This window comes from Gasterosteus aculeatus, chromosome 1 (assembly GCF_964276395.1).
Source record: "Gasterosteus aculeatus chromosome 1, fGasAcu3.hap1.1, whole genome shotgun sequence".
NCBI lineage: Eukaryota > Metazoa > Chordata > Actinopteri > Perciformes > Gasterosteidae > Gasterosteus > Gasterosteus aculeatus.
This window is the reverse complement of record NC_135688.1, coordinates 13,853,274-13,878,732: the sequence shown is the minus strand read 5'-3', so window position 1 is coordinate 13,878,732 and position 25,459 is coordinate 13,853,274. Positions and strand designations below refer to the sequence as shown.

The 25,459-nt window shown below is 44.8% G+C and overlaps 1 protein-coding gene across 25 annotated transcripts in view; it reads left to right on the top strand.

Moving 5' to 3' along the window:
* robo2 (roundabout, axon guidance receptor, homolog 2 (Drosophila)) overlaps positions 1-25,459 on the top strand; it is a 229,213-nt gene that overhangs the window by 169,682 nt on the left and 34,072 nt on the right. For 15 of the 25 annotated variants that reach the window (XM_078098332.1, XM_078098317.1, XM_078098328.1 and 12 more), the window contains exons 3-13: positions 5,192-5,349; positions 5,561-5,681; positions 6,019-6,157; positions 14,291-14,427; positions 15,432-15,443; positions 19,088-19,212; positions 20,698-20,869; positions 23,120-23,325; positions 24,164-24,245; positions 24,346-24,511; positions 24,605-24,771. In XM_078098332.1, coding sequence (XP_077954458.1) covers positions 5,192-5,349; positions 5,561-5,681; positions 6,019-6,157; positions 14,291-14,427; positions 15,432-15,443; positions 19,088-19,212; positions 20,698-20,869; positions 23,120-23,325; positions 24,164-24,245; positions 24,346-24,511; positions 24,605-24,771 — 1,485 coding nt within the window. The remainder of the gene's footprint in view (positions 1-5,191; positions 5,350-5,560; positions 5,682-6,018; positions 6,158-14,290; positions 14,428-15,431; positions 15,444-19,087; positions 19,213-20,697; positions 20,870-23,119; positions 23,326-24,163; positions 24,246-24,345; positions 24,512-24,604; positions 24,772-25,459) is intronic. The other 10 variants (XM_078098344.1, XM_078098351.1, XM_078098335.1 and 7 more) reach the window with 3 other exon arrangements.

The window sequence follows — 25,459 nt, the reverse complement described above, 5'->3', positions numbered from 1 at the left end:
GGCAGGAAATCAATCCCACTCTCATCTACAACCCCCTCCCTCCCCTTCTTCTCCTCCATTCCCGTCTTACTCCCCCTTCCGGCTGCAAAGTGTGCATTCTGGACCGGGCACAAGCGTCAGCACAACATCAGCCCTTATCGGAGCCGGCACAAAGAGCCACGGGCACATTGTTTGTCAGTATCAGCCGGCTCCAGTTACGTCGTACTGTTTGCATCTGCCAAGCCCCGCAAACACATTCGAGACCATAAACAAGACAACAGAGTGAAAACTGGAGTGGCCACCAAAATCATTTTTTGGGGTAAAATGCATCTTTAATTGTAGCGGTTAATCACAGAGTGCTGTGAGGAGGGAGAAAGAAAGATAGAATGGAGGATACAGCGCATCGTTATTTATTATGCAAATGTATTCCATTTTAGAGACAATTAAGTGATTAGAAAGCTGTCGCTCTCTGCTCTCTTTCTTCTCCTTGTCCTTGTCTTTTTCTTTGCTTTTCAGCATATTACTGTAATGAAGCCATTACTTCTTCAAGTGAATTTTAATGAGTTTTTAACTAACATTTTAATGAGCTATACATTACCATAAAGCATGGATTAGACTAAATTGAATTGTGTGTGTGTGTGTGTGTGTGTGTGTGTGTGTGTGTGTGTGTGTGTGTGTGAGAGAGAGAGAGGGGGTATGTGTGTATGTGTGTGTTGGAATTGTTAAAGCAAAGAGGTTCATCAAGAGTCAATTGTATTGTTTCTTAGGAACGACACACATTTTTCCCGGGTCGGCCAGAAGAACTGTGGCCTGACTGTCGTTATTGTTCTGCCCATGGGCTTGTTAGGCCAAATTATAGGTGCTGCTTGAAAGGAAAATGAGCTTTGAACGCGGCTGCTGTTTGAATAAGGATGTTTGTTTAGGCTTGTCTAGTGATTCAGAGGTGCCTTTTATCGCTTTTTTGTTTACATTCAGCCCCACTTATTCAGCACCTTTGTACTCCGCTTCACTCTGACCTTGATTAGACACCCTTTCCTCATCCCCTGTTATGCCTTCTTGCCAGATCTCACACGCTCCGTCTCTTCCTCTTTTTTTCCATACAAGTCTTTATTAAAGACGACTATTTAATATGGTCTCGGCACCTGTGATATCCCCCCCCACTATGGTTGCTTTCCATATTTTCACCTTATCTGTGAAAGTGACAGTGTTATTTACATCCCTTGGCTCCGGATTTCCAGATAGGGTGAATGGTGGTGGAGATCATATCAGGCTCGGCCAAGGTCTATGGGGGATGATCGGGTGTGCATGTATACTTCATCTGGAAAACCTCATCTGCAGTCTGCAGCAGTGAAAGCCCTGACAAGCACGTTGAAAGCGTGCGGAGGGGGCACTGGACAATGCAATAGGATTGGAGGAAAAGGGAAAAGACTGAGAATGACCTCCGATATTGATATGAGGGAATAAGACGGATAGAGAGAGATGGTAATGCGATGTGCTGATGATGAGAGTCTCGGTTCTCATAGGAGGTACAGCCTTGGGCGACGCCAGCCAGCCATATTTGTGCAGCTGTTTCTCCGGTCTGACCTCCAACCCCTCAGTGGAGGAATATGGGGGATATGTGTGAACCTGCTGCTTGCCTGCCTGCTGAGGGGGTAATTTCTGCATCTGGGTGTGAGTGGAGGGGGGGAAGGAGGGCTTAGCTGCCGGTGGGAGGGCAAATGAGCGAATCAGACCCGGAGAAACATCTTGCATCCAGACAAATGGGGCACATCTCCTTTCACAGCGTAGTAATATATAGTGTGGCTTTATCCTTCTTCTGCCTTGAGCGTCAACAGTAATACAAAACACCAATGACAGCGAATAGAGTGGATTTGGTATGTTTTGTCAAGTGACATATATATTGTCTCTTTTCTCTCAGGGTGGAATTGAAAATGGCGGAATTGTAATAGCACTTTGCCGGATGAAGTGCACAAAAAAGCACTCGAACAAAATGATATTATAGCTTGGAGCAACCTCTCTGCGGCTCTCCGAGGTTCTGTGTGTCTGTGCATGGTTTATTTTCTAATCAGTGTGGGTAGGAGGTGGTTGGCCTAGGTGCCGAGGTATGACCTCGGGCTACTAGCTGCTGCAATCTCTCTCTCTCTGGGTTTCTTAGCCCCTGACCCAGGAGTATAAAAGCACGGAGGGTCTTTCACTGCATTAAATAGGGAGAGAAATGTACCAACAACCACGCAAACATACACAAACATCCGCATTTGCAGTATTACAAATGAAATACCACGCCCTGCAGCTTTTGAGAGACATTTGTAGTTCGCCGGGTATGTGGATACCTTTCTTGAGTGTGAGGTGAGTGTGTACCAAAGTGATGTGAATGTCAGAACGGAGTACATCAGTCTGTGGTGTTGTGGCGTGAGCGCAACCTTTCGTGAACCAATGCAAGGTGCGCTCCTGTAGGTGAATGCATTTGTCAGCACTTATCTCAGTATGCAGGCTGGACGCTTCAGTCAAGGCTCTCCACTAATCTCACCGGCACGCGGTGTCACCCTCCGGTGAGTAATATCTTGGGTGGGAGTGGGGAAAGGGTGCACTGAACAAAATATCTCTCCTCACCTGTCCTCGCCCTCCGCCGTGGTGGCGGGCGTTTGTGCTGTCGTTTATCCGCATCGGGCGGATTTCTTTTTTGTGTGCAGAGTCTATCTCTGGTCGGAACCCACAGACACACACTTACACGCACAGACAGGCGGACCTCCCTAATGGTTGCTGGCATAGCCTTCCCCTGCCAAAGTAGGACAACCTGGTTTACAAAGTAACTGTGTGGGTGTCTCCCTTTGTGTTCATATTCTTTGGCAAAGACCTCCACTCGGAACCCCTCGGCTGTTTCACGGTTGCACACTGCAAGCTGACTCCCTCCGCCAGAGGTTGAAGGTATTGAAACAGTGCCAGCTGTACCATGCTTTACCCCCCTGCCTGATGCTCCTCCATTCAAGTCAGCCCACTCTCCTGATATTTCGGAAATAAATAAATAAAAATACAATCCGAGGGGCAAGCGCAGATTAATATTATTCAGATACGGGTTCCTTTTAGCCCGGAGCCGGATTGACAGCTGTAGCAATTGGGAGCAGATGGGTGTAAACGTTGAAATATATACATATTAATCAGCAAGTAAGCAAGACGAGAGACAGAGTTTGGGCTCGGCTAAAATTCCCTGGGAGGTGAGATGTTTTCAGCGAAAGAAGAGCTGAGTGTTTCAGGGGAATAGAAAGGCAATTACCTCACGTCTGTTGGAAGATTCGGGTTTGAATGCCTACAGGGCCTCGGCGTTGGAGCCGGAGTTCAGTTTCTGACAGCAAATACGCCAGAACCACTTAATGATACACACATATCAGACTGCACATAGACTAACGTAGGAAACAGTCGTGGCGTGATTTACTTGCATTATGGTCCCTGACTAAGGGTAGTTGAGCCCACAGAGGTTCCTGCAGCCACCGAGAGATACATGCTCATACATCAGTGAAGCAAAGGGGGATGCATATTGGATTTGGGTGTAGATGTGTTGTGTGTGTGTGTGTGTGCTTTAACCGTAGGAGGTTGCCGTTGATGACCTTGTGGTTAGGATTAGAAAGTGCACTAATGTGTATCTCGCTTGGCCCCTCCCCTCATTTATCTGTTCAGAGAACTGCATTTACTGTGACGGACGGCGCAGTTTTAGATTCAGATTAGACTACATGGCACACGCGCCTTAATGATGCACCTAACGCGTGTTTCTTTTGTCACTGTTCCGTTTCAAAGGAAATTGATTTTCACAAAATCCCGTGGGTTCATTGCTGAATGGAAAGGAGCAATTACATCCGACTCAATCTGAAAAAAAAGTCTGTGTATGGTCCAACCCTGGCTATGATTTCAAGCTGCGGGACGCCTGTTTGTAATGCAAATACAGACCCCAGCAGTGGTGGCTGTTATGCCCACCCTGGCCAGGGGGTCCGCCGTGCTGGATATGGCTAATTACCTGAGCTCTTATAGGACAGCTCTGCCTAAGACAGAGAAAACCGTCGCCCCTTCTGTATTCTCCCCTATTACCCATGTGCAAAGGTTCCATTAGAATTCATGTCACACAAAAGTCCCACTCTGTATCCCAGTACATCCCCAGGATAATTGGGTTGAAAGCATCCTCTCTTCCCCTTGGTCTAAATAAATAAATAAGAAGACAATGCAGAAAGCTGTGCGGCTTTCTGCAGCGAGGGTAAGGCGATTGAATGAAAGGATGAGAGAAGCATGGAGCGCAGGGACCAGTTATCCGCTTTCATAATCCTGGTCCTCCCCACCATTGTCCCCAGTGCTACGTGGAATTTACATAAGGACCTGTGGCGCTGCCCTTAATTTAGCCCTCCTCAAGCATCTTCAAGCATCGCCCACACAATAAGCTCAGTCCTTTTATCCTTCAGAGGAATCACGTCCCCCTCGATGGCGCATGGGTGGACCCTGCTGCAGCTGAAATTCCTAAAGTGCTATTCCGCAGATTAGATTTATTGGAGATCAAATGGAGAGGGATCTGTTTGAGTACACCCAGCAGGAGAGTCAGCGTGACCCCAGTTTGTCCCTTTTTATCACATTGGGTATTATCAATGGGATGAAGGTTCTATCCCGGTTAAGTTAAGTATGTGTTTGTTTCCATACGTGTGTGTTTGTGTGGGACAGCAGCTCTCCGCGCCTGATGACGAGCTGGTGTTTGTTTTTTCTCTGCTGAACACTATATTGGGTTAACAGGTTATCTCTGGGAGGGAAGGCAATTAGATACAAGGCCGCAGTTGTTCATCAGACCACCCTGTGTCTTTTGTTGTGTGCATTAGCACGTATCTGGGTTATGTGTGTGTGTGTGTGTGTGTACATGCTAGCATAGTGAAGCAGTGTTGCACCATGGTGAGCTCTCACATGTGAGTGACACCAGGCTTCAGGGCATTCTGTTTGTGTTTGTTCTGCTCCCTCCACAGGGACCTCCATTAGCTCCAATTAGCTTTCACTTGTGCTTGCGTTGTCAGATCAAGCTGCACATCCCATTTAAATGAACCACAAGGAGAGCGGCATACATTCACACTGTGTCGTGCACGCACATATGATGAAAAAAATGCGTGGACTTTAACATTTCAGCATTTATATCCAGAGAAAACTGCATTCGTTATGAAACGTTTCTCTTCTTTTTTTTTCCCCTCCTCAGTGCTGCGAGATGACTTCAGACAGAACCCGTCAGATGTGGTGGTGGCAGCAGGAGAGCCAGCCATCCTCGAGTGTGTTCCTCCCAGAGGCCATCCTGAACCCACCATCTACTGGAAGAAAGACAAAGTGCGAATTGATGACAAGGACGACAGGATCACAGTGAGTACTTTTACCATCTGTTTTAATAACCGGACCCAATACGTTATTGTCCCTGGGCACAAAAATAAAAAATAAAAAAAACTTTTGGTTCTGGTGTTTTCCCGTGTTGGAGGTAAAGTGAGGGGTTGTTCCTCTGTTGCCTCAGTGCATATGGGGAGTGAAAAACAAGAGGAAAAGGTTTCATTGGTGAATTTCCCTTTTTTCCCTGTAGATTCGAGGAGGGAAGCTAATGATCTCAAACACAAGAAAGAGCGATGCTGCCATGTACATTTGTGTGGGTACCAACATGGTCGGAGAGAGGGACAGCGAGACGGCACAGGTCACAGTGTTCGGTGAGTGTTACTCCTCCAGTCCTCCTGCAGCTTTTATCTCCTCACTCATGTAACTTTCATATGTCCCTGTACATTATCATTCACTGAATATCCCTCTAGCTGAGATCTGAATTTGATTTCTAAAGATCAGGATTCATAAAGTCATAAGCAAACTTCTTCTGTCCCTATAATGGCAGTAGAAGAGATCGTATATGACTACAAAGGGGTAATGATCAGATTTCTTTGAGTGAAAATAAAGTGAGTTGACAGATACATGCACTTTATATTCCCACACTGGAATTGACCCACTGTATTACATTTAAAACATCTATTTCTATCCTCTGTGCCCGTCCTGCAGAGCGACCGACCTTCCTCCGGAGGCCCATCAATCAGGTTGTCCTGGAGGAGGAGACGGTGGAGTTCCGATGCCAAGTACAAGGAGACCCTCAGCCGAATATACGCTGGAGGAAAGACGACGTTGATGTTCCTCGTGGGAGGTATGTACATCCACGAGAATTTTCTCAAGAAAATGATTTATTTAAAGAGCGAAAGTGTGTGTCTGTCTGTGTGTGTGCAGCGATGGTGTGACAGGCCGCACTTAACAAGGAGATATAGAGACATTGATGTCAGTCTCACTGACGTACTAACGATAAGTCGCACTGCCAGTTCTCACCTGGCCCGGCCAAGGGGCCGTTACACAGGCCGCACACAATGCAGATTAAACATCGCCAATAAAAGGACTATGCCCTTGGGTGCCGAAGAAGACACGGCGCACGACACGCCATGACGGGGGAAGGGAGTGTCTCGTGTCAAGGCAGGGGTCTGCACGGAGAGGAACAGATACTGAGCTAGACAATTAAAACTGAGTGACAGGAAAGTGGCCAGGTAGGCTGAACTGTAGACATCTAGAGGAGCAGGGGGGGGAAAAAAAGGGCGCTTTGCAAAGCAGACGGAGACAGCTGGAATGACAAGAGATACAAAGAGCATGACGGAGCCCTCAATTGTATGTGTACAGGTGCAGCTGTTAAGGGGAAAATCTTGGCACGCACGCCTTCGACACCGAGAAGATCATCACACCCTTCTTTACACATTTAACCCTATTCAGTCTGCATACCGCCGATGACGAGACACATGCACTCACAGTCGCAAAAACAGAAACTGATGAAAGAAAGAGCAACACTGAGTCTGTAATTTACCGAGAGCACAGTTGCCAGCTACAGTCTGCCTCACTTCCTGTAAAAAGCCACTGATGACACACCGCAGTGATGCTGTTGTTTGTGCGTCGGCCTGTTGCCCCACCGTGAGTCACTGGTCTCAAAGTCAACTGCAGGGTCGCTGTGTCGGGGCGGGACTTCAAAGAGACCAGCGTTCTGTCCTCGGCCAGCGAGCCAGTCACACACTGCTTGGATCACCTTATAAAACAGACACTCGGTGGACCCGACATCACTCGAGGCGAGCTGCAGCGCTGAGCGTGGGCGGGTTGTTTGTGTCTGATAAGGATCTGGTTCACTGGGCAGTTCAACACGAGCGCTGTGCCAAGGCAAACACACAGAAGTATTTCACTCATGTCTCTGAGAGCGAGTTGGCTCTGGAAAACGAGTCCATTTTGTGCACTAATTAACAGATCTGTAACGGAATGGAATGAGTGTCGTGTGCCCAACTGTCTCTGTCCCTGTAGAGCCCGTCCTTCTTCGGAAAAATAACTGCAAAAACGTGAAGTGAATTGGCGATAAATATCAAAATGTTTTGCTTTGATGCAGAAAGCAGGGTTTGAAGACTGTTCTAATTGTGACGTTCTCTGCTGCCTTTGCGGCTTGCCAAAAAGAAAGCACGTGTTGTGAAGCGAGAAACTTTTCGTGATTCCTCTACTGCTTATTCTCAATTAATAAACATGAAACAGGGCTCGTCTCTGACTGACAGAGGAGTTGTTTCAAATCCCACGCAAGAATAGTTTCCAGTTTGTTAACTGGCAAGTGCTCGGAATAAGGAGAAATAAAACGGCTGCCGTACCACACAGCCGCTGTGTCATTACGCTGTGGGCGTCAGTAGCTGTATCAGTAGCGGTCTTCGCCGGAGGGATAAAAGACGACTAAAGATCAAGCTCCACGATGAGCTCAGGCAAGAACGTCTCTGGTTGCTCTTCATCCGAAAAGGTCGCTCTGTCCTTATTATTATGGTAAGCTGTAAAAAGAGACACTTAGTCCGGCCGATTCTTCTCAAACAATGAAAGTTGTCTTTGCTGGTCCCTTTACACAGGTTGTGTACTAGGAAGAAGGGAGATGTAGCCTCAGCTGAGTAAACAGGTCCTTAATATGCTCAGTGGCTTCAGCAGCCTCGGAGGCAAACACATGCACACGTTGGCACATAGACAAAAGGCACACCGGGGTGGCACTGGCTTCAGTCTCTGTGGGCAAGAGGACGCCAGAGAGACAGCAGAAGAATAGTTTCAATTAGAGGACAAAGACAATATTGCTGCTATTTTTTTGCTTGTTTGGGTGTGTCACTGTGTTTGTAAAGACAAGCTTATCTACTGTATAGTCAACTGGCCTTTGTGCTGCGATGTAATGAAAATGTAAATTAAATAGTTTTTGTAATGCAATATTTTAGAAAGTAATGAAACCGTTTGATTCCCAAGGAACAACTGGTGCGTTACTACTAAAGCTTCAACTTATTCTAAATCAGAAAATAGTGCGTGTGTGGTTCATTACGCTAGTTACAAAAGAAAAGCATGTGTCTTTCATGTTTCTTTTTGCACATTTAATTGTAGCACAGCCCAAATAATAACATTTTTCTTCAGACGGACCAAGATGGAACTGGAGCCTGTGAGGTGATGCTGTTCAATACAGGAAATCCTCTATGCATATAATTAGATATAGGAAGTCTGACAAGCTAAGACAGAATAAGCAGGCAGGTGATATTAGATCAACCCATTTGTTCGGATTGTGATACAGTGCTCTCCTGGTGCACTATATTTTGCCATGAGTTTCCATTGTCACACAGAGTTTAAACTGTTGAGCTAATGGTTCTCTAAAGTACACAGTGTCTCTGAGGAGGAAACTTATTATTAGAGGACCAATAACTGCTGAAAAACAGTGATCAGTACATCTTCACAGGGGAAAGTCAAGCAGCGGGATTTTAGCATGTCTATAAATACTATGAAAGCTTTGATAGAGCTTTAATTTATTTAGTGCATGTAATACAATGCCTGTCCATGATGAGGCTAAATTTGCACCTTTGTTTATGCGTTAACAGATGTATTATTTGTAAGCTTGTCAAAACATCACAACACCGTATCATATTAATACTGCGGCGCTTAATATATTGAAAAAAACAACAAATGAGTTGCACATTTTGAAATTCATTCATTGCGATCAATTGACTAAATCTAACAAGTAATGAGTAATCACTTTAGAAAGCATGTATTTTAGACACTGTTGTTTAGTAGTATTTTAAAGACAAAACTACACACATTTGATCAGGCAGAATTGCTGCTGTCCTCGCGCACTGTGCTGTGCTCTCAACTCTCCATCATTTGTCGGGCTGCCAAAACGTAGCCCGGACATTTTCCAAACCACCGTTTTTTAGGGCCACAGTGGTGGTCCTCAGCAGGGCAGATGTTGAGATGGAAGTAGCCCAGCAGATCGCTTTGCCTAGCGGTGCGTAAAGTGGTCCGTTTGCCGCTCACCCCCCTTCGGTTTGACACAAGGAGGAATTCCTCTGCACTTTTCCTCGCTGTATGTTTGTTTTACTGCCAATGAAAAAAGCCGTCTCAGCCTTTCCTGTCTAACTGACTGCAGCTAGCGGCGGTTTCGTATCTGGGGTCAACTTTGTTTACTTCCCGACACCGCGGAAGTAAACAAAGTTCCGTTAACTACGTTAACATTTTTTTATTTTATTTTATTCATCTCAGCCACATTAATCGCATATATTAACGCGTTTATTTTGACAGCCATAATTAATTCATCTTGGGGGGAAGCCCCACATAGCTGCTCTTACATCAGAGAGCCAGGGGGGAGCACTGGGCATCTCTCTCTGTCTCCAAATAGACAATGAATGAAAAGACTCGGGCACCGTGTGTTATCTCCCAGTGGCTACCGGCGCTGTGTGTGGCCCACATCATTCCCTCCTTTGGTTTCCCTCTCCCTCCTCATTCGCTCTGGACCCCCGTGCCCTCTCCGGTGCCTTATCACAGCCCCTTTGGTCTTGCAGTCCATCTGTATTCAGGCCTCTGTCCCCGTTGACCTCCACAGCACAGCCCCTGCAACATTCAGCAGAAAAGCCTTTCTTTACGACTCAATCCCTTTGTGGCGTGTGTGTGTGTGTAGGGTGTGGGTTTGTGTACAATAGAGGTGTGTGTGGGTCATTCTATTTGAAAGAGCTGTTAAAGCTAGTGTGACAGGAGCGACAGTGTAACGCTGACCATCCAGTTTCAGTGATTTCTCACCTCCGCTGCTCAGCAGAATCAAAAGATGTCAGTCTATGGTTCCAGTCTCCATTACTTTACCCCTGAAGTATAAGTGGATGCATCTGCTATTTATCGGAGCAGAATGGCAGTAAAGCAGCATCTGTATGGTGTATTGACACTGATTGTGTAAATTAATATAGGAATGATTATAATACAGAATGAAGAAATATTGGTTTTGCACTAATTAGGAAGATGCATAGCCGTCATCATCATTCATTATGTATCAGTCAGTGCTTTTAATCGTCATGTAAAGGCCTAAAAAATAAATCTCCACTGCTGAGAAAGTACACAACTACTTCAGCATTTACATCTGACTTTCTCAGTGCTTCTGGTGGTCGCTATCTTTTGTTCTTCACACTCATGCACAAAAACAGAAAGGGGCTTCCAGGCGTCGGCCAGCGATCTGCACCCTTTTTTTTTTGGTCCATCTGCATCATTTTCCAGTACAACCAACGCGTCTGGACGCATGCGGCAACTTTTTCGGTGGCAATGAAGAGAAGTCAGTGTTTTAAGTTTTCAATTTGCGCCCTACACGTTTGCCTAAGCGTAAAGGGAATCTGATCTTTGATCTATTTAGGAAAGGTGATGAATGTTCTTCAGCCTGATTGGTAAGCTGTTGCCCTGCTAAGATGGGAGAGATGCCAAAAAGGAGTAGAGATCTGGCTCATGGTGCCACAGAAGGAAGATGAGAAGTGATGAGCGGTTAATTGATTTCCTCTCATGGGTAACAAGGCCAGGTCAGGTCAGACTTTGGCTCTTTTGATCAGGATGTGGTAAAGCAGCAGTAAGATGGCGTGAAAGTGGCTCAGACTGTCAGGATGAAATCGACCAGTTAGGGGACTTTGTGTCAGAGGAGCCGGAGCGGAGACTTGGTACGAGTTGTTCCCCCTGCTGTATCTTGAGTTTGACCCGTGTGCTTGGAGTTGGCACACAACCCTTGTACCTGCGGCCCACTGATCATGTAAACACAGCCGCAATGCGGAAAAGATCCCCGCCAGTGGAGTCATTTTGCGGCTAACTGCACAAAAAAAACAACCAAGGGATACAATTCCCTTAATGTGGGTGAATTGCCCCACGTCAAAAGGTGGAACACGGGTGAGTGTGTCCCTGACAGCCTCTTTCAAGTTAAATTCTCTAAAGATAACTTGAAGGGTTTTTTGAGATGTAACGCTTTTAAAGTTTGTTCAATAAACTTGTCATCCTTGCACAGCCTTCCCCGTGTAGCAAACACATCATGCTGACAAGCCAGCGAAATACTGCTTTGTCTTGGCATTTGCTTACATTCCCATCACTCCTCGTGCCCCTGCATGATGAATGGCTCTGCACATGTGTGGATATGTGTTGGGTGATTGTACACTTTGTTCTTGTGTGTGTGTGTGTGTGTGTGTGTGTCTACAGTGGGCCTTTTTTCTCGTTGAAACGGAGGGAGATGGAGCTTGGCTCTCCTCTCCTTTCCACAGTTCTTGTACATGTGCAATTACATTCCTCTTCTAATGGAGAACAGAGCTCTACCCCAGTTCACTCTCCATAAAGAGCTACTGTTCCCTTTCTGTGTGTACTTACAATTGTGTGTGGCCACAACTACTTCTTTGCCCCGGAGTATTCCCACTCATCTTGTCATCTTGGCTGAATCCATACAGGAAGTTGATTACAGATTGATTGGGCTCATATTTCCCACTAAAATGTCCTGGGATGGCCTGAGGTTCTGTTTTGAGCGATTGGTTTGGACGGGAACAAGAACAATAAGCATGTTGTCCAGTTTTTAGGCGCACGTGTGGGTTCTCCGCACGACAAGGCCTCGGCCGTGCAGATGTCAGGCTGCAGGAACATGTACGAACTCAGCGGTGTTTCTATGTTTTTTTATTACAAGATTTGTAGCTCTATAGTATGTTCTTGTGGGGTGTAACGATTTTTCCTTTGTTCCGCCTGGTGTAAGAAAAATGTTGCAAAAAAGCTCTAATATCACATCATTATTTTTAGCCATTATAGTAGCATGGCTCCTTTGGGGGAAAATGTCACTCCGCGCTGAAATATCTCAAGTTATTAGATGGATTGCCATGCCATTTGATCCAGGCATTCATGGAAATGAAAGGACTAACTCACAGACTTTTCGTCTAGTGCAAATATTAAAAATGTATATGTGTCCAATAATTTGCTTTAGTACTAAATAGCTCAAATACTGAGTAATTAGCTAATTACACTAATTACACAAGGTGAGCCTGACAACCCGAGTGGCATTGACATTGTGAGCCTGTTGTTGTTTGTTGGCACAGAGCTGGTTCGGTTGCCTTGAGAAGGCTGGGAATAAAATGAGGCGGTTTACTTGCTACCATGGGGGTTTTGTTAGGAAGTCATGGTGGTTTCCCCTATGCCCCAACATGTTCCTGCCTCTCTTTTGCATATTTCCACCTCCTCCTTTCATGTCAGGAGTTCATGTTGAGCGACTCATTCTAACCCCGGAGGCAGGGTTGGAGAGGACGCTCTTTGTCTTGTTTGTTTTTCATCTTTCAACAACAGGCATGTCCCAAAAGGTGCCGTCTCATTCCTTTGGATGCCACTCACTTGGTTTCAACAATAAATACTTTATTCGTGTCCCCCCCCAACATTGCCTAAACTGTACATACCCTCTCGTTAGAACAAAGCATCCAGTCATGACTCAGTCAAATAATCATTATGGCTCCTTAAGTACCTCTGTGGAAATGAGGAACTGGCAGTCAAAATTGAGGAATGTGCCTCAATAAAGCTGCCTTTGAATGCTTGCTGGGGAAATGTCATAACAGCAGGTGAAAAAAATGAAAAGGTGGGACAGATTAGTCCTGCGGCTGCCAATGGCAAGCAGCCATCAGTTCACCTGATGACCGGCCAGAGGGGTCTTTCCCACTCTGAGGTAAATGGACCACAGCATTCTGTTAGTCTAAAGTCATTTCACAACGTATTGCTGTAAAACACACATCTAATGTAGTATCCAGGGTATATGGATATCCACCTTCACACGTACAAACCTCACATTTTGAAGTCTATATATATTGTTTTAAGCTAAAATGAATTTATGCTTCTAACAAGCATCATCTGTGTAGCCAAAGCCTAATATAACATATTCCTTTGTGCCAGAGAGCTTTATTGTCATCTAAAAGCTATTAAGAAAACATAAAAGAGTCGTACTGTTGCACCGGGTGGAATATTTCTTCATTACGCTGAACATGGCCAATGCAGTCGGCTCTGAAACAGCTCTGTGACAACACTTACACTCTCTGAAGCGTTCGCTCGATTCCATGTTGAGTTAATAGAACTGCACTCGGTTCTTTTGTTGTGTAATGTGTTTTTAATTGTTGTTGGACTACAAGTTTATAGTTTCCTTGCACAGAGGCTTAAGCTGTAATAAGTTGTGAAAAACTCTAACAATAATTTGAAATGTTCTATAATCACATTGACATTCTACACTGGGATGTTAAAGAGGCCAACATATCGTCGGGCTCTCGCGGAGTGTCCCTTTATCTGTTAATCCCCACCCCTGTTCCCAGTATCTGTGAATGACACACGGTGGACAGCAGAAGCTTGTCAGGCTGACACACAACCATCACACGGCAGCACACTGCTTACACGCGGCCCCTTCAATTACCGCCTCGGACCACAAGTCAGACCGGCATCGTCCTCCTCGCGACCTCCATGCAATTCAGACAGGTCGAGGCAAAGCGTCTGCGGACAAGACTAAACACAAACACAAGATCGCTGCAGCGGAATTGAAATTGTGAGAAACTATTGTTGCCGTATTGATTCAGTCGGTTGCTTTACAATGAGAACAGCAGCGCAGTGTGCACCCTCGCAAACATAGACCTCCGAATACGGTTTCAAACACACACAGAGATACTTCTCATTAATATTGAAAGAGTTTTGAGGGTTCCGACTGAACGCACATCTTTGTGTGCACTGTGTGTCATTGATGAATAATTGACACCCGCCTCCACCCACTCGCAATCTCCGTTGTGCTTCTGTGTTCCTCTTCAAGAGGAAATATACTTATTTCAATAACAGGCCCGGGTGAAAAACCAAAGTGCGACTCATTAGTCACAGTGTCGAGGTTTCGTCTGAATTAACCGCATCTGCATTGAATGCTGCGCAGGCAACTTTAAACTTCATGACACGGCGCGTCTTTTTTTTTTGACAGATACGAGATCAAGTACGACAAGGACGATTATGTGCTGAGGGTGAAGAAGGCTTCCATCAACGACGAGGGTGCCTTCACCTGTGTGGCGGAGAACCGGGTGGGGAAGCTGGAGGCCACTGCCACCCTCACCGTCAGAGGTACAGTCCATGGATGTGTTGAATTATTTACATTTCCAAGTGCCGCGTCGACACACTCTGCCACGCCCCCCCCCCGTCCGCCGCCCCAGTTTCGGTGGTCTGCTCTGCTCGCCACCCCGTCCGTGCTGTAACCAGCCAGTAAGCAAAGCCATTTCACAGACTACTGGTGCACGCCGCCAGCCCCACACCTGGGGTTTGCAAGGTTAATAAAAACATTCTAACCATAATTCTCCCTTTTTTCACCACTGTTCTTCCCATCAAAGTCGAGTGTTTATGGTCCCAGCGGAGCGTTTTAAAGCGACTCGAGGGGCCAGAGGGAGACAAAACACGGACTGGGTTGGAAGGGGGATTTGTGGAAGTTTTCGTCTTAGTGTTTTACTTGACACATGCAGTATAGAAACACTGGAAACTCCATCAAGTGTTCTGGACACAGCTGGGACATGAGCCCCACTTTCTGAACGAGACCCGCTTGCTGTCTCCCCTTTGAAATCTTCTCGGTGTCTCTCTTCTTGCTTTCTTTGTTCTGCTCCTTCCATCAGCACACCTTCGCCTTGCTATTTCAAACAAACCATCCTGAGAATTTTATGTTTAATTTGTGCAGACAGCAAAGGTCCAGTAGTGTGTTAGCCTCTCTTGGGTGGAATGCCCCCCCCCCCCCCCCCCCCCCCCCACCGCAGGTGTTTAAATGCATTAGCAGATGTTTGAGCACCGGGGGGCGCTCATACCAGGCTGACTCTAACGTTCTGTGTCAGAGAAACCAAGGCTTTGAATTTATCAGTCAAACTGTCCAGGGACAATAGACAAAGTCTACTGGATCATCTCCGCCATGCTAAACCCTGTACCAGAAATCTGCCCCAACACAACATGTCATTCATTCTGACTTTGATTTCTTTCTGTCTTATTTTATTATGCGTCTGTTTTGTTCGTCTTGTCTTGTTCCATGTGCGTCCGTGTCTTTGATTTGCTCCTTTCGCGTATCCACCCCTCCATTGTCGTGTCTCCAGCTCGCCCTGTCGGTAAGTACCCATCCTTCTGATTTGATTCCATCCTGCATGGCCCCACCATACGCATTACTGCATTACTGCTTGGCAATCAATTACCCATCGCTTCATCCACTACTGCATTTAACTAACACAGGTGTGACCTCACACATTGTGCACCCTTTGGATTATTGTTTGCAAATATTTTTGTAGTTTGTGGAAATTTTACAGCTGGATTACTAAAACACTAATCGCCTATGACACCATATCGGTATTTTATTTGGATGTGAGGAGTACCCAGCCTAATCAATGTAGACGACTGGACTTATTTCTTTGCAGCAACTTGACAGAATACAGTCAACGCTCCAGTTGAGTATCCATATGTTTCTCATATCAACATCAACATGATTTGGAAGCGTTTTTAGGATATATAAAACTTTATTTAGTGTTTAAAATTTTCCAGCGTAATCAACAACCACAAAATATACAAAATCACTGTTTTGCTAATTCTTATTTGTAGGTATTTTTTATTAAAATAGGTGGATTTCAACACCATTCTGCAGCACAGATGTATCAAGCACACTAACTAAACTGGTTCCCATTACCAGCCGGTGTCACTAAACTGTGGGTTCTATGGATTCTAGATCCGTCCCTTTTCAACGACTGGGTGGGCTGGCAGTGTCAGACGTTTTCCTCTCATATGGTCCAGGACGTGTTTAACTTGCAATTCTTGAAGCCATCTGTGGATTTTTGGAACACAAAGCTGAGATCTGTTTGGTTTGGATGAGCTTCTCTGCTTCTGAGCCCCCATGACACTGAGCTGGGGATCTTATTGTATTTCCCCTATGGATTGGGGGAGAGTCAAGGCCGAATCCAACATGATACACTTAAGATGTTGAAACTTTGAAGGAGGTGAGTGTAAATGGGAATCTGCATCTGCAACAGGAAACATGCGCTGGGACAAAGAAGGGAGAGGAAAGTGTTTGTCGAGACACACACACACACACACACACACTGTCGGCAGGACTGGTTGCCAAAACAGCAGTGGCTGTTCTGGGATTGTCAAAATGTCAGCTTTCAGTAAGATGGAGGAAATTACACATTCACTCTGCCTGTGGGAAGAGACGGTAATTGCCGTTGACTTCTGAATAAAATATGATTGAAAAGGTGATTTTAAAGGAGGAAGCAATGCTTCTTAGTTTGTGTGGCCGGGTGCAGTCAATGGCTGTATCTCTCCTTGTCCATTCGTTCCTTTCGCCCTGACTGCTGTTTTAATGCGGAGTCATCTCCAAACCAGGCAGATGTAGCTTTTTATGAATTAAATATGGGCGACTGATCGTGTGCTTCCTCAGGAGGTGACAGGAAGGAGCCTCTGACGTGTCATTAAGGGTCTCTAAATCAAAAACAGGGCCAGTGTGAGTTGCCCTGAGCCAAGAAGCTCTCTCACACTGAATTCCTCTTGATTTGTCAGTGTTTGATCTGTTCTTCTCTGCGGGCTTCCCTAAATTTTTAAGGTCCATCCCCATCCCCAGCATTGTATTCCTTTTCCAAAGTAATTTGAAAAATATTAAAAAAGGAGATGTGAGTTGTGACGCAAGTTGTGACAAAGAGTCATCTCAAGCCTAAAAGTTAACTAGCCACAACTAGAGCTCTGATAAATCCGGTGGATGTTTGACCTGGCGACAGTGGGAAACATACTTAATCTGGGTATAACAGTTACAAAAAGAGGGACTATGCCAAGTTTCTGCTGATTCATCAAGATATGTTTTATTCTACTAAGTCTGGTGGAATCTAGCCATGTCTGACTTTGATTTTTGCTTTTGACATCTAGCTTCAAAAAATTCAAGCGAAAGCCAATTATTAACCTCAAAAGCATTTACACAGCTTGATTCTGTTTGGCAGTATCATCAGTTTAGTAAAGTATCTTGTATGAATTAAAGGGATTGTCTGGGCATCAACAGTTTATGAAAATGGGCAAGAAGGAGGTACCGAAGGGGAGGATGTGAAAAAGCACAAAGTCGGGCGCAGCTGTGATAGGAACAAGTCTGTAACGTGTTAAACTATAGATTTTTTTTAGTGAGTTGTTAGCAAATGCCGTGTGTGGGATGGAACAAAGCAGAGGAAGTAGAGGGAGGGAAAACTGACTCCTTGCCAGAGCATGATTTAGGATCTCTGTATCGAGCCCAGCATTGTGAGAGCCACATGATATCCAAGCTGCAGAAGGCCAAACGGGAAGGCAGTAAATCTGTAGCCATCTGTAGCATTCCCAACTATGTGTGTCTTGGACAAACACACACCCCCAAAACGGGATTACAAGGAGTAACCAGCCAAATAGGAAGAGTTTGGCCTCGCTGGAACCAGATGGCCTGTCATCGAAAAGACTTACAAAGAAAGCAAAAGATACAGAAAGGGTGCAACATGTTGAATTGGAATTCAGAATGTTCTATTGTTACAGACTTTTACAACAGTCTCCGCTGTTCTTTGTTTGCATTTAGTCAGGTTCTTTGTTGACTTTGGTTATCTGAACCATGATTCCTTCTGTAAGGAGCGTGATGATCTTTTATCTTGGCAAACATGGAACTAAACACCCAGTGAATAAACAAGTTGGGTCATCCAGCAAATGAACTCAGGTCATGCTCAGACATTTAGTTTTAGATAGATATTGTATTTAGAATGAGCATAAAGACACTGTGGCAAATGTGATTCCAGGTAACAGGTGGTTAAAGCTATGGACCAAAGGATGAAAAATATGTCATTCAAATGCAAGTTTTTGTGTTTTGCGGAGAAAATATATGTATTTGTTCTAATGATAACATTTATTTGTCATGAAGCATTCGAGTATTAAAAAAGGAAACTATATGGTATTATCCCAGCTAGCCACACAGGATTTAAAAGCCTGCGCATATTAGTGGTCAGTGGACAAGTCATGTCTTAAACAGGTGAATATGTGAGAGAGGACTGATGAATCCATGCATCCCTGACATACCTTGCAGAGAATGGGCAGGAAGCAAGGAGAAGTGACACCAAAAAGAACCTAATTTAATATAATCTTAAAACTCATCTCTCTTTATTATTGACAATTCTCACTCTATCCAGACAGCGAGTGCGTGACAACTGCTGTGGCTCCTGATGGAGTCATGGAAAATTAACTGTGAAAACTTCACACTACGAATTCAAAGTCTGATAGCTTTTCAAGCTTCTTCTTCCTTTGATGGACGGATCTTGACTTTTCCATGACATGCATACTGATGCGGACTAACCTTACATATGGAAAGTCGGACATGATTAACCCATTAATGTACATAACTGCTCGTAGTGTTTGATGTTTCCAGGGCATGGCTGTGCCTTTGTGTTGTCTCAGATCTAAATGCCATCTTGGCTGAGGCGCCTCCCTGTGTGAATGCCAATGTGACTGTCATTCATCCAGCCTCAGCTTTACCTGGATGAATGGCCAATCTGGTTACCATGGCAATTATGGTCATGATTGTCATTGGTGTCCCCCCTCGGTTCAGAGCCATTAGCGAGTGAAAGACTGACAAACGCTGCATGGAAGCTCTGTACGCCACTCCCCTTTTGACCATGTGGTGTAGTGCTTGTTCCCCAAGCCCTAATAATCTCCAGTGTTTGGCCCTCTGCACCAATGCTCTACTAACGCTGATGTTTCTGCCCTTTGACTTCAGCTGCGCCCCAGTTTGTCATCCGCCCGAGGGACCAAATTGTGTCTCAAGGCCGAACCGCTACCTTCCCGTGTGAAACTAAAGGAAATCCTCTGCCTGCTGTTTTCTGGCAGAGGGAGGGAAGTCAGGTAAGGGCAAAGAATCACACAACCAGTTGGTTGAAAACATCTTCTTTAAAGGCTTTTTCACACTATGTCAATACATATTGCAACGCTAGCCGGCAGCATTCGTTATCTACTGTGTGTCTTGTGGATTGCTGAGTACTTAAGCGTCTCCTGCCCTGAACACACACACACACACACACACACTCACCTGCAAACTACAGAATCTGACATCAGTATCTTTACTACAGACACAGATACACTTTTGTTCTCAGGAGCCGCCAAATGACAGCGTGCCTGGCGAAGTGCTAATCGGTTTTCTGTGACCCTGCACTGATAAGAACGATCCTACGATTCAAGCAGATAACCCATTCAAATACCTGGGTGTCCTCACCACGCTCAACAACAGTTCCAATTAGAAGCCTGTTGGGGCTTGTAGATGAGCCAGAGATATGATTCAGCACTGGCTAAGGTTCAAACACACACACACACACACACACACACAAACACACACATACACACATACATACATAGCCTGCAGGCCAACAATTACAGCACAGTTATTTTAAAATAGTGAACAGAAGTGAGACATATGCTAACATGTCCTCAAACATTTGTAACGTTATCCCTTACCAATGTGTGACCCAAAGCTTATGACTCAGTAACGCGTCACGTTGTGAACTTGTTCACATAGATCAGATTCATGTCCTGTGCGTGTTTCTCATTGTCATTAAAGATGAGACTTTTGAAATGAATGTACCAGAAATCACTTGCTAGTACACGCACCTTTTCACCTGCGGTTATTTCTGTCTTAGTTTTAATGAAGGCTTTCAGTGACCCACTCACACAGATATATAAAAGGTGAGATGGTATTTGTTTAGAGTACAAATTAAAGTTAATTCAGTTGAGTAATTAAATAGCATAACGGCCTTATGCCTCACGCTTGAGGATAATGGAGTGTGCATAGCTCAAGTGCTGGATCTGCGTAGAGGCTAATTAAAACTAAGCAACGTAATGTGTTGCATTGAAGGGATTACGTGTAATTAAATCTAGTCAATGTGTTTGCAGATCATACACAATAGCTGGGATAAAGTATGAAACAAGCCAGTAAATAATGAAGTCGAGGTGATAGTTATCTTGTTCATCTTACTCTGAGATATGTGGGATCAATAACCCCTTTGTTTTTAGCTGTAAATGTAAAGATACCTGAGCTCAATTTGTATGGGACGGTCTCTGTGGGTGAATGAGCGCTTTCCAGCTGCTGTGGCATTGAAGCACAAAGGAAAGCAGTCATGAAGCCAACAAGAGCAACCGCCTTCATAACTCAGTGGAGCCTCTGGCTTGGCAGAAGACTAAGCCTGAAACCTAGTCATCAAACTTTATACATGTTGGGTAGTTTATGCGCATGTATGTATGTGTGTGTGTGTGTGTGTGCGTGTGTGTGTGTGTGTGCTCCAGGGCCATACTCGCCCCATGTTCTCACTAATTGCCTGTTTCCACGTCTTCCTGCAGAATTTGCTATTTCCCAACCAACCTCAGCAGCCCAGCAGTCGCTTCTCGGTGTCACCCAGCGGAGACCTCACCATCTCATCTGTGCAGCGGGCAGATGCTGGTTACTATATCTGCCAGGCCCTGACCGTTGCAGGCAGCATCCTTGCCAAGGCTCAACTGGAAGTCACAGATGGTGAGGGAAAACCAACGTGCAATTTCTTCCATGCCAGTACACTAACACACACCTCTGCACCACGGCAAATGTGTTAGAGAGAGTTTGGTGCATTTCAACGCAGATGCACTTTTTAAAATGCTTGTTTTATTGTCCCCTACATGCATTTAGACGTTTGCCCATTAACAACAGAAAAAAAAGATTTGTAGGCCTACTGGCAAAAGATATTTGGTTTTAGTTTGCCACATTTTTCGTGGGAAGCTGGCTTTCAACACTTGTGAAAGTCCACCGCAGGCATGCAAGCGCGTTGCTGTTGCAGGAATATATTCGGCTTCGGTTTGAAAAATGTCAATATGGCCATGACCTTCAGTTACTGTGCTTTTGCAATTGTGTTTCATTTTTTCCTGACACGATTTAATTAACATTTTCCACTTCCTCCTTTTGGAAAGAAAATAAAGCATTGCCCTTGAGTTTGTTCAAGTTTAATGATCAGCGTTTTAGGCGAGTGGGTGAGGTGCAAGTATGTATGTACGTGCGTGTGGGAGGAAGCCAGTGAAAGAGACGCAGAGAAATAGAAGGGGACATGATTGAGTGAGTGACAATGGTTTTCTGGGGAATGAATTACATGGAAGCATCTAATCCGCTCAGCTGTTGTGATGGCAAGATGGACGGCCACCATCTTCCCTGCCGGCAGGGAGATAAAAGCACTACAGGAACACTGTCTTCAACATTTGGTTTGCAATAGGAATGCTTCTATTGCAAGTACAAAATGGTCATGTCCTTACCTGGACTGGAATAAGACATTTCTACAGGGGAATACGTATTAACAGTAATTCATTTCATTAGTTGTTGTTGTTTACAAGTATTTATTAGACGGATCTAAATGAAAAGGAAGGATAAGAGCAAAGAGTGCTGAAGGGCCAGGTCACGGTCAGGTCGTGGCCACACCTGCTGCGGTCCTCCAGTGATTTACTGCCCTGAGCTCAGACAACAGTCTGTGGCGTTCAAGGAGATCTGTAATGAGAAATTCCTGATCCAGAGACCCAAGGCCTGAGTTGAGCCTCGCCTCCTCCCTCTGTCACTCCCACACTACATCAACACATATAGGGGCATTCAAACTGTCTTGATAGACATCCACTTAAAAATCACCTGAAAATATATATTTTCAAAGATGAATGCAATTTTCTCTAGTGTTGATATGAATCTTTAGGCAAAGGCAATGGCAGACAGAACACTACATGACCGTATAGTGAGTCCTTATCTAGCACCACGTATTTTCAACATCACTTTTATCACCAGATTATTTTGTTTTAGTTGTGCTAAAAGCAATCCAGAGAAGTCAAATATGACATTTGATTTGGCTCATGGTAACATAATGTCTGGTTTGTGCTTGTTTTTTCTCTTTCTGTCCTTCGTGCCCCAAAGCGAGGGGTGACAGCAGAAGTGTATTACTTGGAAGCACTTCCTTTTGTCAGATGTATTTGCTGGAGTGGAAATAGGGGTGGAAGCGAGGGTGTGATAATGTGTTGAAAGGTTACAGAGGTAGACTCGGTAATTAGCCCCTGCAGGTCTGACATCATTAATCCATACCTTCTAATTAATGTGGCTTCTGTGAAGCCAGGGGGACTCCACATTATTCAACTCTAAATATATAAACTGCCTGTGTGCTACGGTGCTAACTCTCTCTGGGATCACCTCTGACATTCACACTATTTCATTGAAGGAACCCAAAGGCTTTTTTTTGTCATATTATAACAAATGAATTTGCGCATGTGAATGGAATTTATCACGATATTAGCATCCATCTGAATAAAAAGAAAAAAAATGATATTTAGGTACAGTCCCTCAATGTGTTTGCAACTCATTCAGTAACTTGTAATATATGAAATGCGCCTTTCATTGCGGCCGCACTTCACACGAAGAAGTATTTATCTGAAACCCAGTCAGAGTCAGAAGGCAAGACTCTACCACAGAGTCTAGAGTAGTGTATAAAAATAAAGCGACTCAGTCAGTAACGGCAAACTGCTTAGCGGCCTCTTCCCACATCAACGCAACTGGAAAACACTAAGCAGCTGTTATTTCCCTTCTTCCTGCAAAGACAGGATGTGTTCATTGTTCTGTGGTGCATTTACAGACCCTGCAAAGCAAAATAAGCGCTTAAGCATTTTACGATGAATGCTGTCGCTGCGTTTATTTTACAGCCAGACCCCTTATGAGAACACCGATTTCCTCAGGAAGGTATAATAACATATTTCTCTTTTTGTATCGCAGTGCTCACTGACAGGCCGCCACCCATCATTCGCCAAGGCCCATCCAATCAGACACTAGGTGTGGAAAGTGTGGCACTATTGAAGTGCCAGGCATCTGGAGACCCCATCCCCTCCATCAGCTGGCGGAAGGACGGGGTCAGTCTGCTGGGGAAGGACGCCCGTATGTCCCTGCAGGGGCTTGGCAGCCTGCAGATAAAAAACGTCAAGGTAAAATATTTCATTGGTCCTATGATTTTACAGTTATATGCATTTCTAAGAGAATGCCTGCTGAAGGATACACGTTTTTGTAAAAATCAGTGGGACGTGGCTTAAGCATAACTTAAGATACCCTAATGTCTTAAAGCAGAGAATAGGCAGCATTGATTTATTTTTCTTGCTTTATAGTATCACTTCGTAGAATGGCAGCTCAAACCGTGCTCAGCTCTGCAGGGTTGGATGGACTCCAGCTGTAACATGGAAACATGTCTGCACTTACTGACATACACCCACATGTGTGCACGCATACACATTCAGAGTGGATTAAATTTAAAAAAGCTCACATCTTCCTCTCCCCACTCTGAGGCCTCTGTGGAATATCTATTACGTGTGACAAAGCTGCCGACCGCTGACATGTTATTTAATAAATGGAAGGAAGGCACAGGGACAAAAACCAACAAACAACAAAGTTCTTAAGAGGGATGGAGAGACAAGCCAGCTGTCATCGGTCCAGGGGGTTCCAGCAGCCCACCCTAAATTGATTAGCCTGCCTTTGTTGTGGTCGGCAGGACAGTGGGGTTATAAGGAAGGGGGACTGGGAAAGTGATGGAAGGGTGGTGAGTAGAAAATGGAATTCATTAGGAAATTAGCGTCAGCACTTTGAGGCACTCACAAATGACACACAATTCCGCCAGCACAAGGCGGGCCCATGAAGTCGTCCCATCGTTTTTTATTGTTTCAGCAAAGGCAAGATACCATATATGCAGTCATTGCGACTGCTCTCAGAATGTGCGAATATTTGTGTTTGTTTTCTATTAATTTATCCATGTATGTGTGTATTTTATACCAGCTTTCAGACTCTGGCATCTATACATGTGTGGCTACCAGCTCCAGCGGAGAGACATCCTGGAGTGCATTCTTGGAAGTCAAAGGTACAAAGATGGTGTAATGCCTTTTATCTACAAACGAATATAATCAACTCGTCAGTCAGTTTTTGCATTTTCTTTCTCCTGTCTCCTTTTCCTCTCTCAGAAGGCGGTGGAGCAACGGTCACGAAGAACCACGATGAGAATGAGCTTCCAGGCTCACCGTCTAAACCTCAGGTCACAGATGTCAGCAAGAACAGCGTGTCCTTGTCCTGGCAGCCCGGGGTGGCTGGAGCATCACCTGTCTCCTCATTCGTCATTGAAGCATTCAGGTCAGCTTCCCCAGAAACATTGACACCCTCCCTAGTTAATAGTGAGTAAGAGGAATAGTTCAGATTAAACTGCCTTTGTATCTTCCATTGCAGTCAATCCGTGAGCAACAGCTGGCAAACGGTAGCCGATCATGTAAAAACCACCCAGTTTACCGTCAAAGGTCTCCGTCCCAATACCATCTACCTGTTCATGGTCCGAGCAGTCAACAGCCAAGGCCTGAGTGATCCAAGCCCCATGTCTGATCCTGTCAGAACACAAGGTACATGCCACATCATTGCTAAGAAAGGATTTCATTATACGGACATTATTTATCGAATACATGTGTATTTTTTATCTCAATGTGTCATAATTACTTCCACTGGTGTGGTTTTCCGTTTTTTCCTCATTATAATTTGCGTTTCTACTGATAGGGTAAGGTCACTGCGATCCCCTTCAAAGTGTGATGCTTATCATACCCTCTCCGCAATCAGCAGTAAATAGCTGTACTGAATCAGTACAGAACTTCCCGGAGGTCAAGTTCTCCATCTTAGCGCAGCTCGTTAAGACTACACTTTAAGCAAAGTATGTAAAATAAGCTTGTCTACTTTTGGAGGGCTTAACCGAGTTAGTGCTATCAATGCTATGTTAATGACTATAGGAAAGAAAATAAAAATAACTGCCTCCAAAACGCAAATAAGATGTGATTACGGTGGTGGTTAGACCACAGCCTCAAAGTCTGTAGCACAAAAAAAACAAATGGAGAAGAAAAGCAACCTTTGGCCAAGCTCTGTCAAAGGCAAGCCAAGAGCTGGTTTAAAAAAAAAAAAAGTGGTCAATTTGAATTGCAATATCTCTCTCAAGAAGGTCTAGAGATGATAGAGACACACATTTATTAACAATGACAAAAATTAATGACAAATTGATTTTTCACCTTAATAAAAAACAGGGTATTTTGCTTGGCTCGCCCC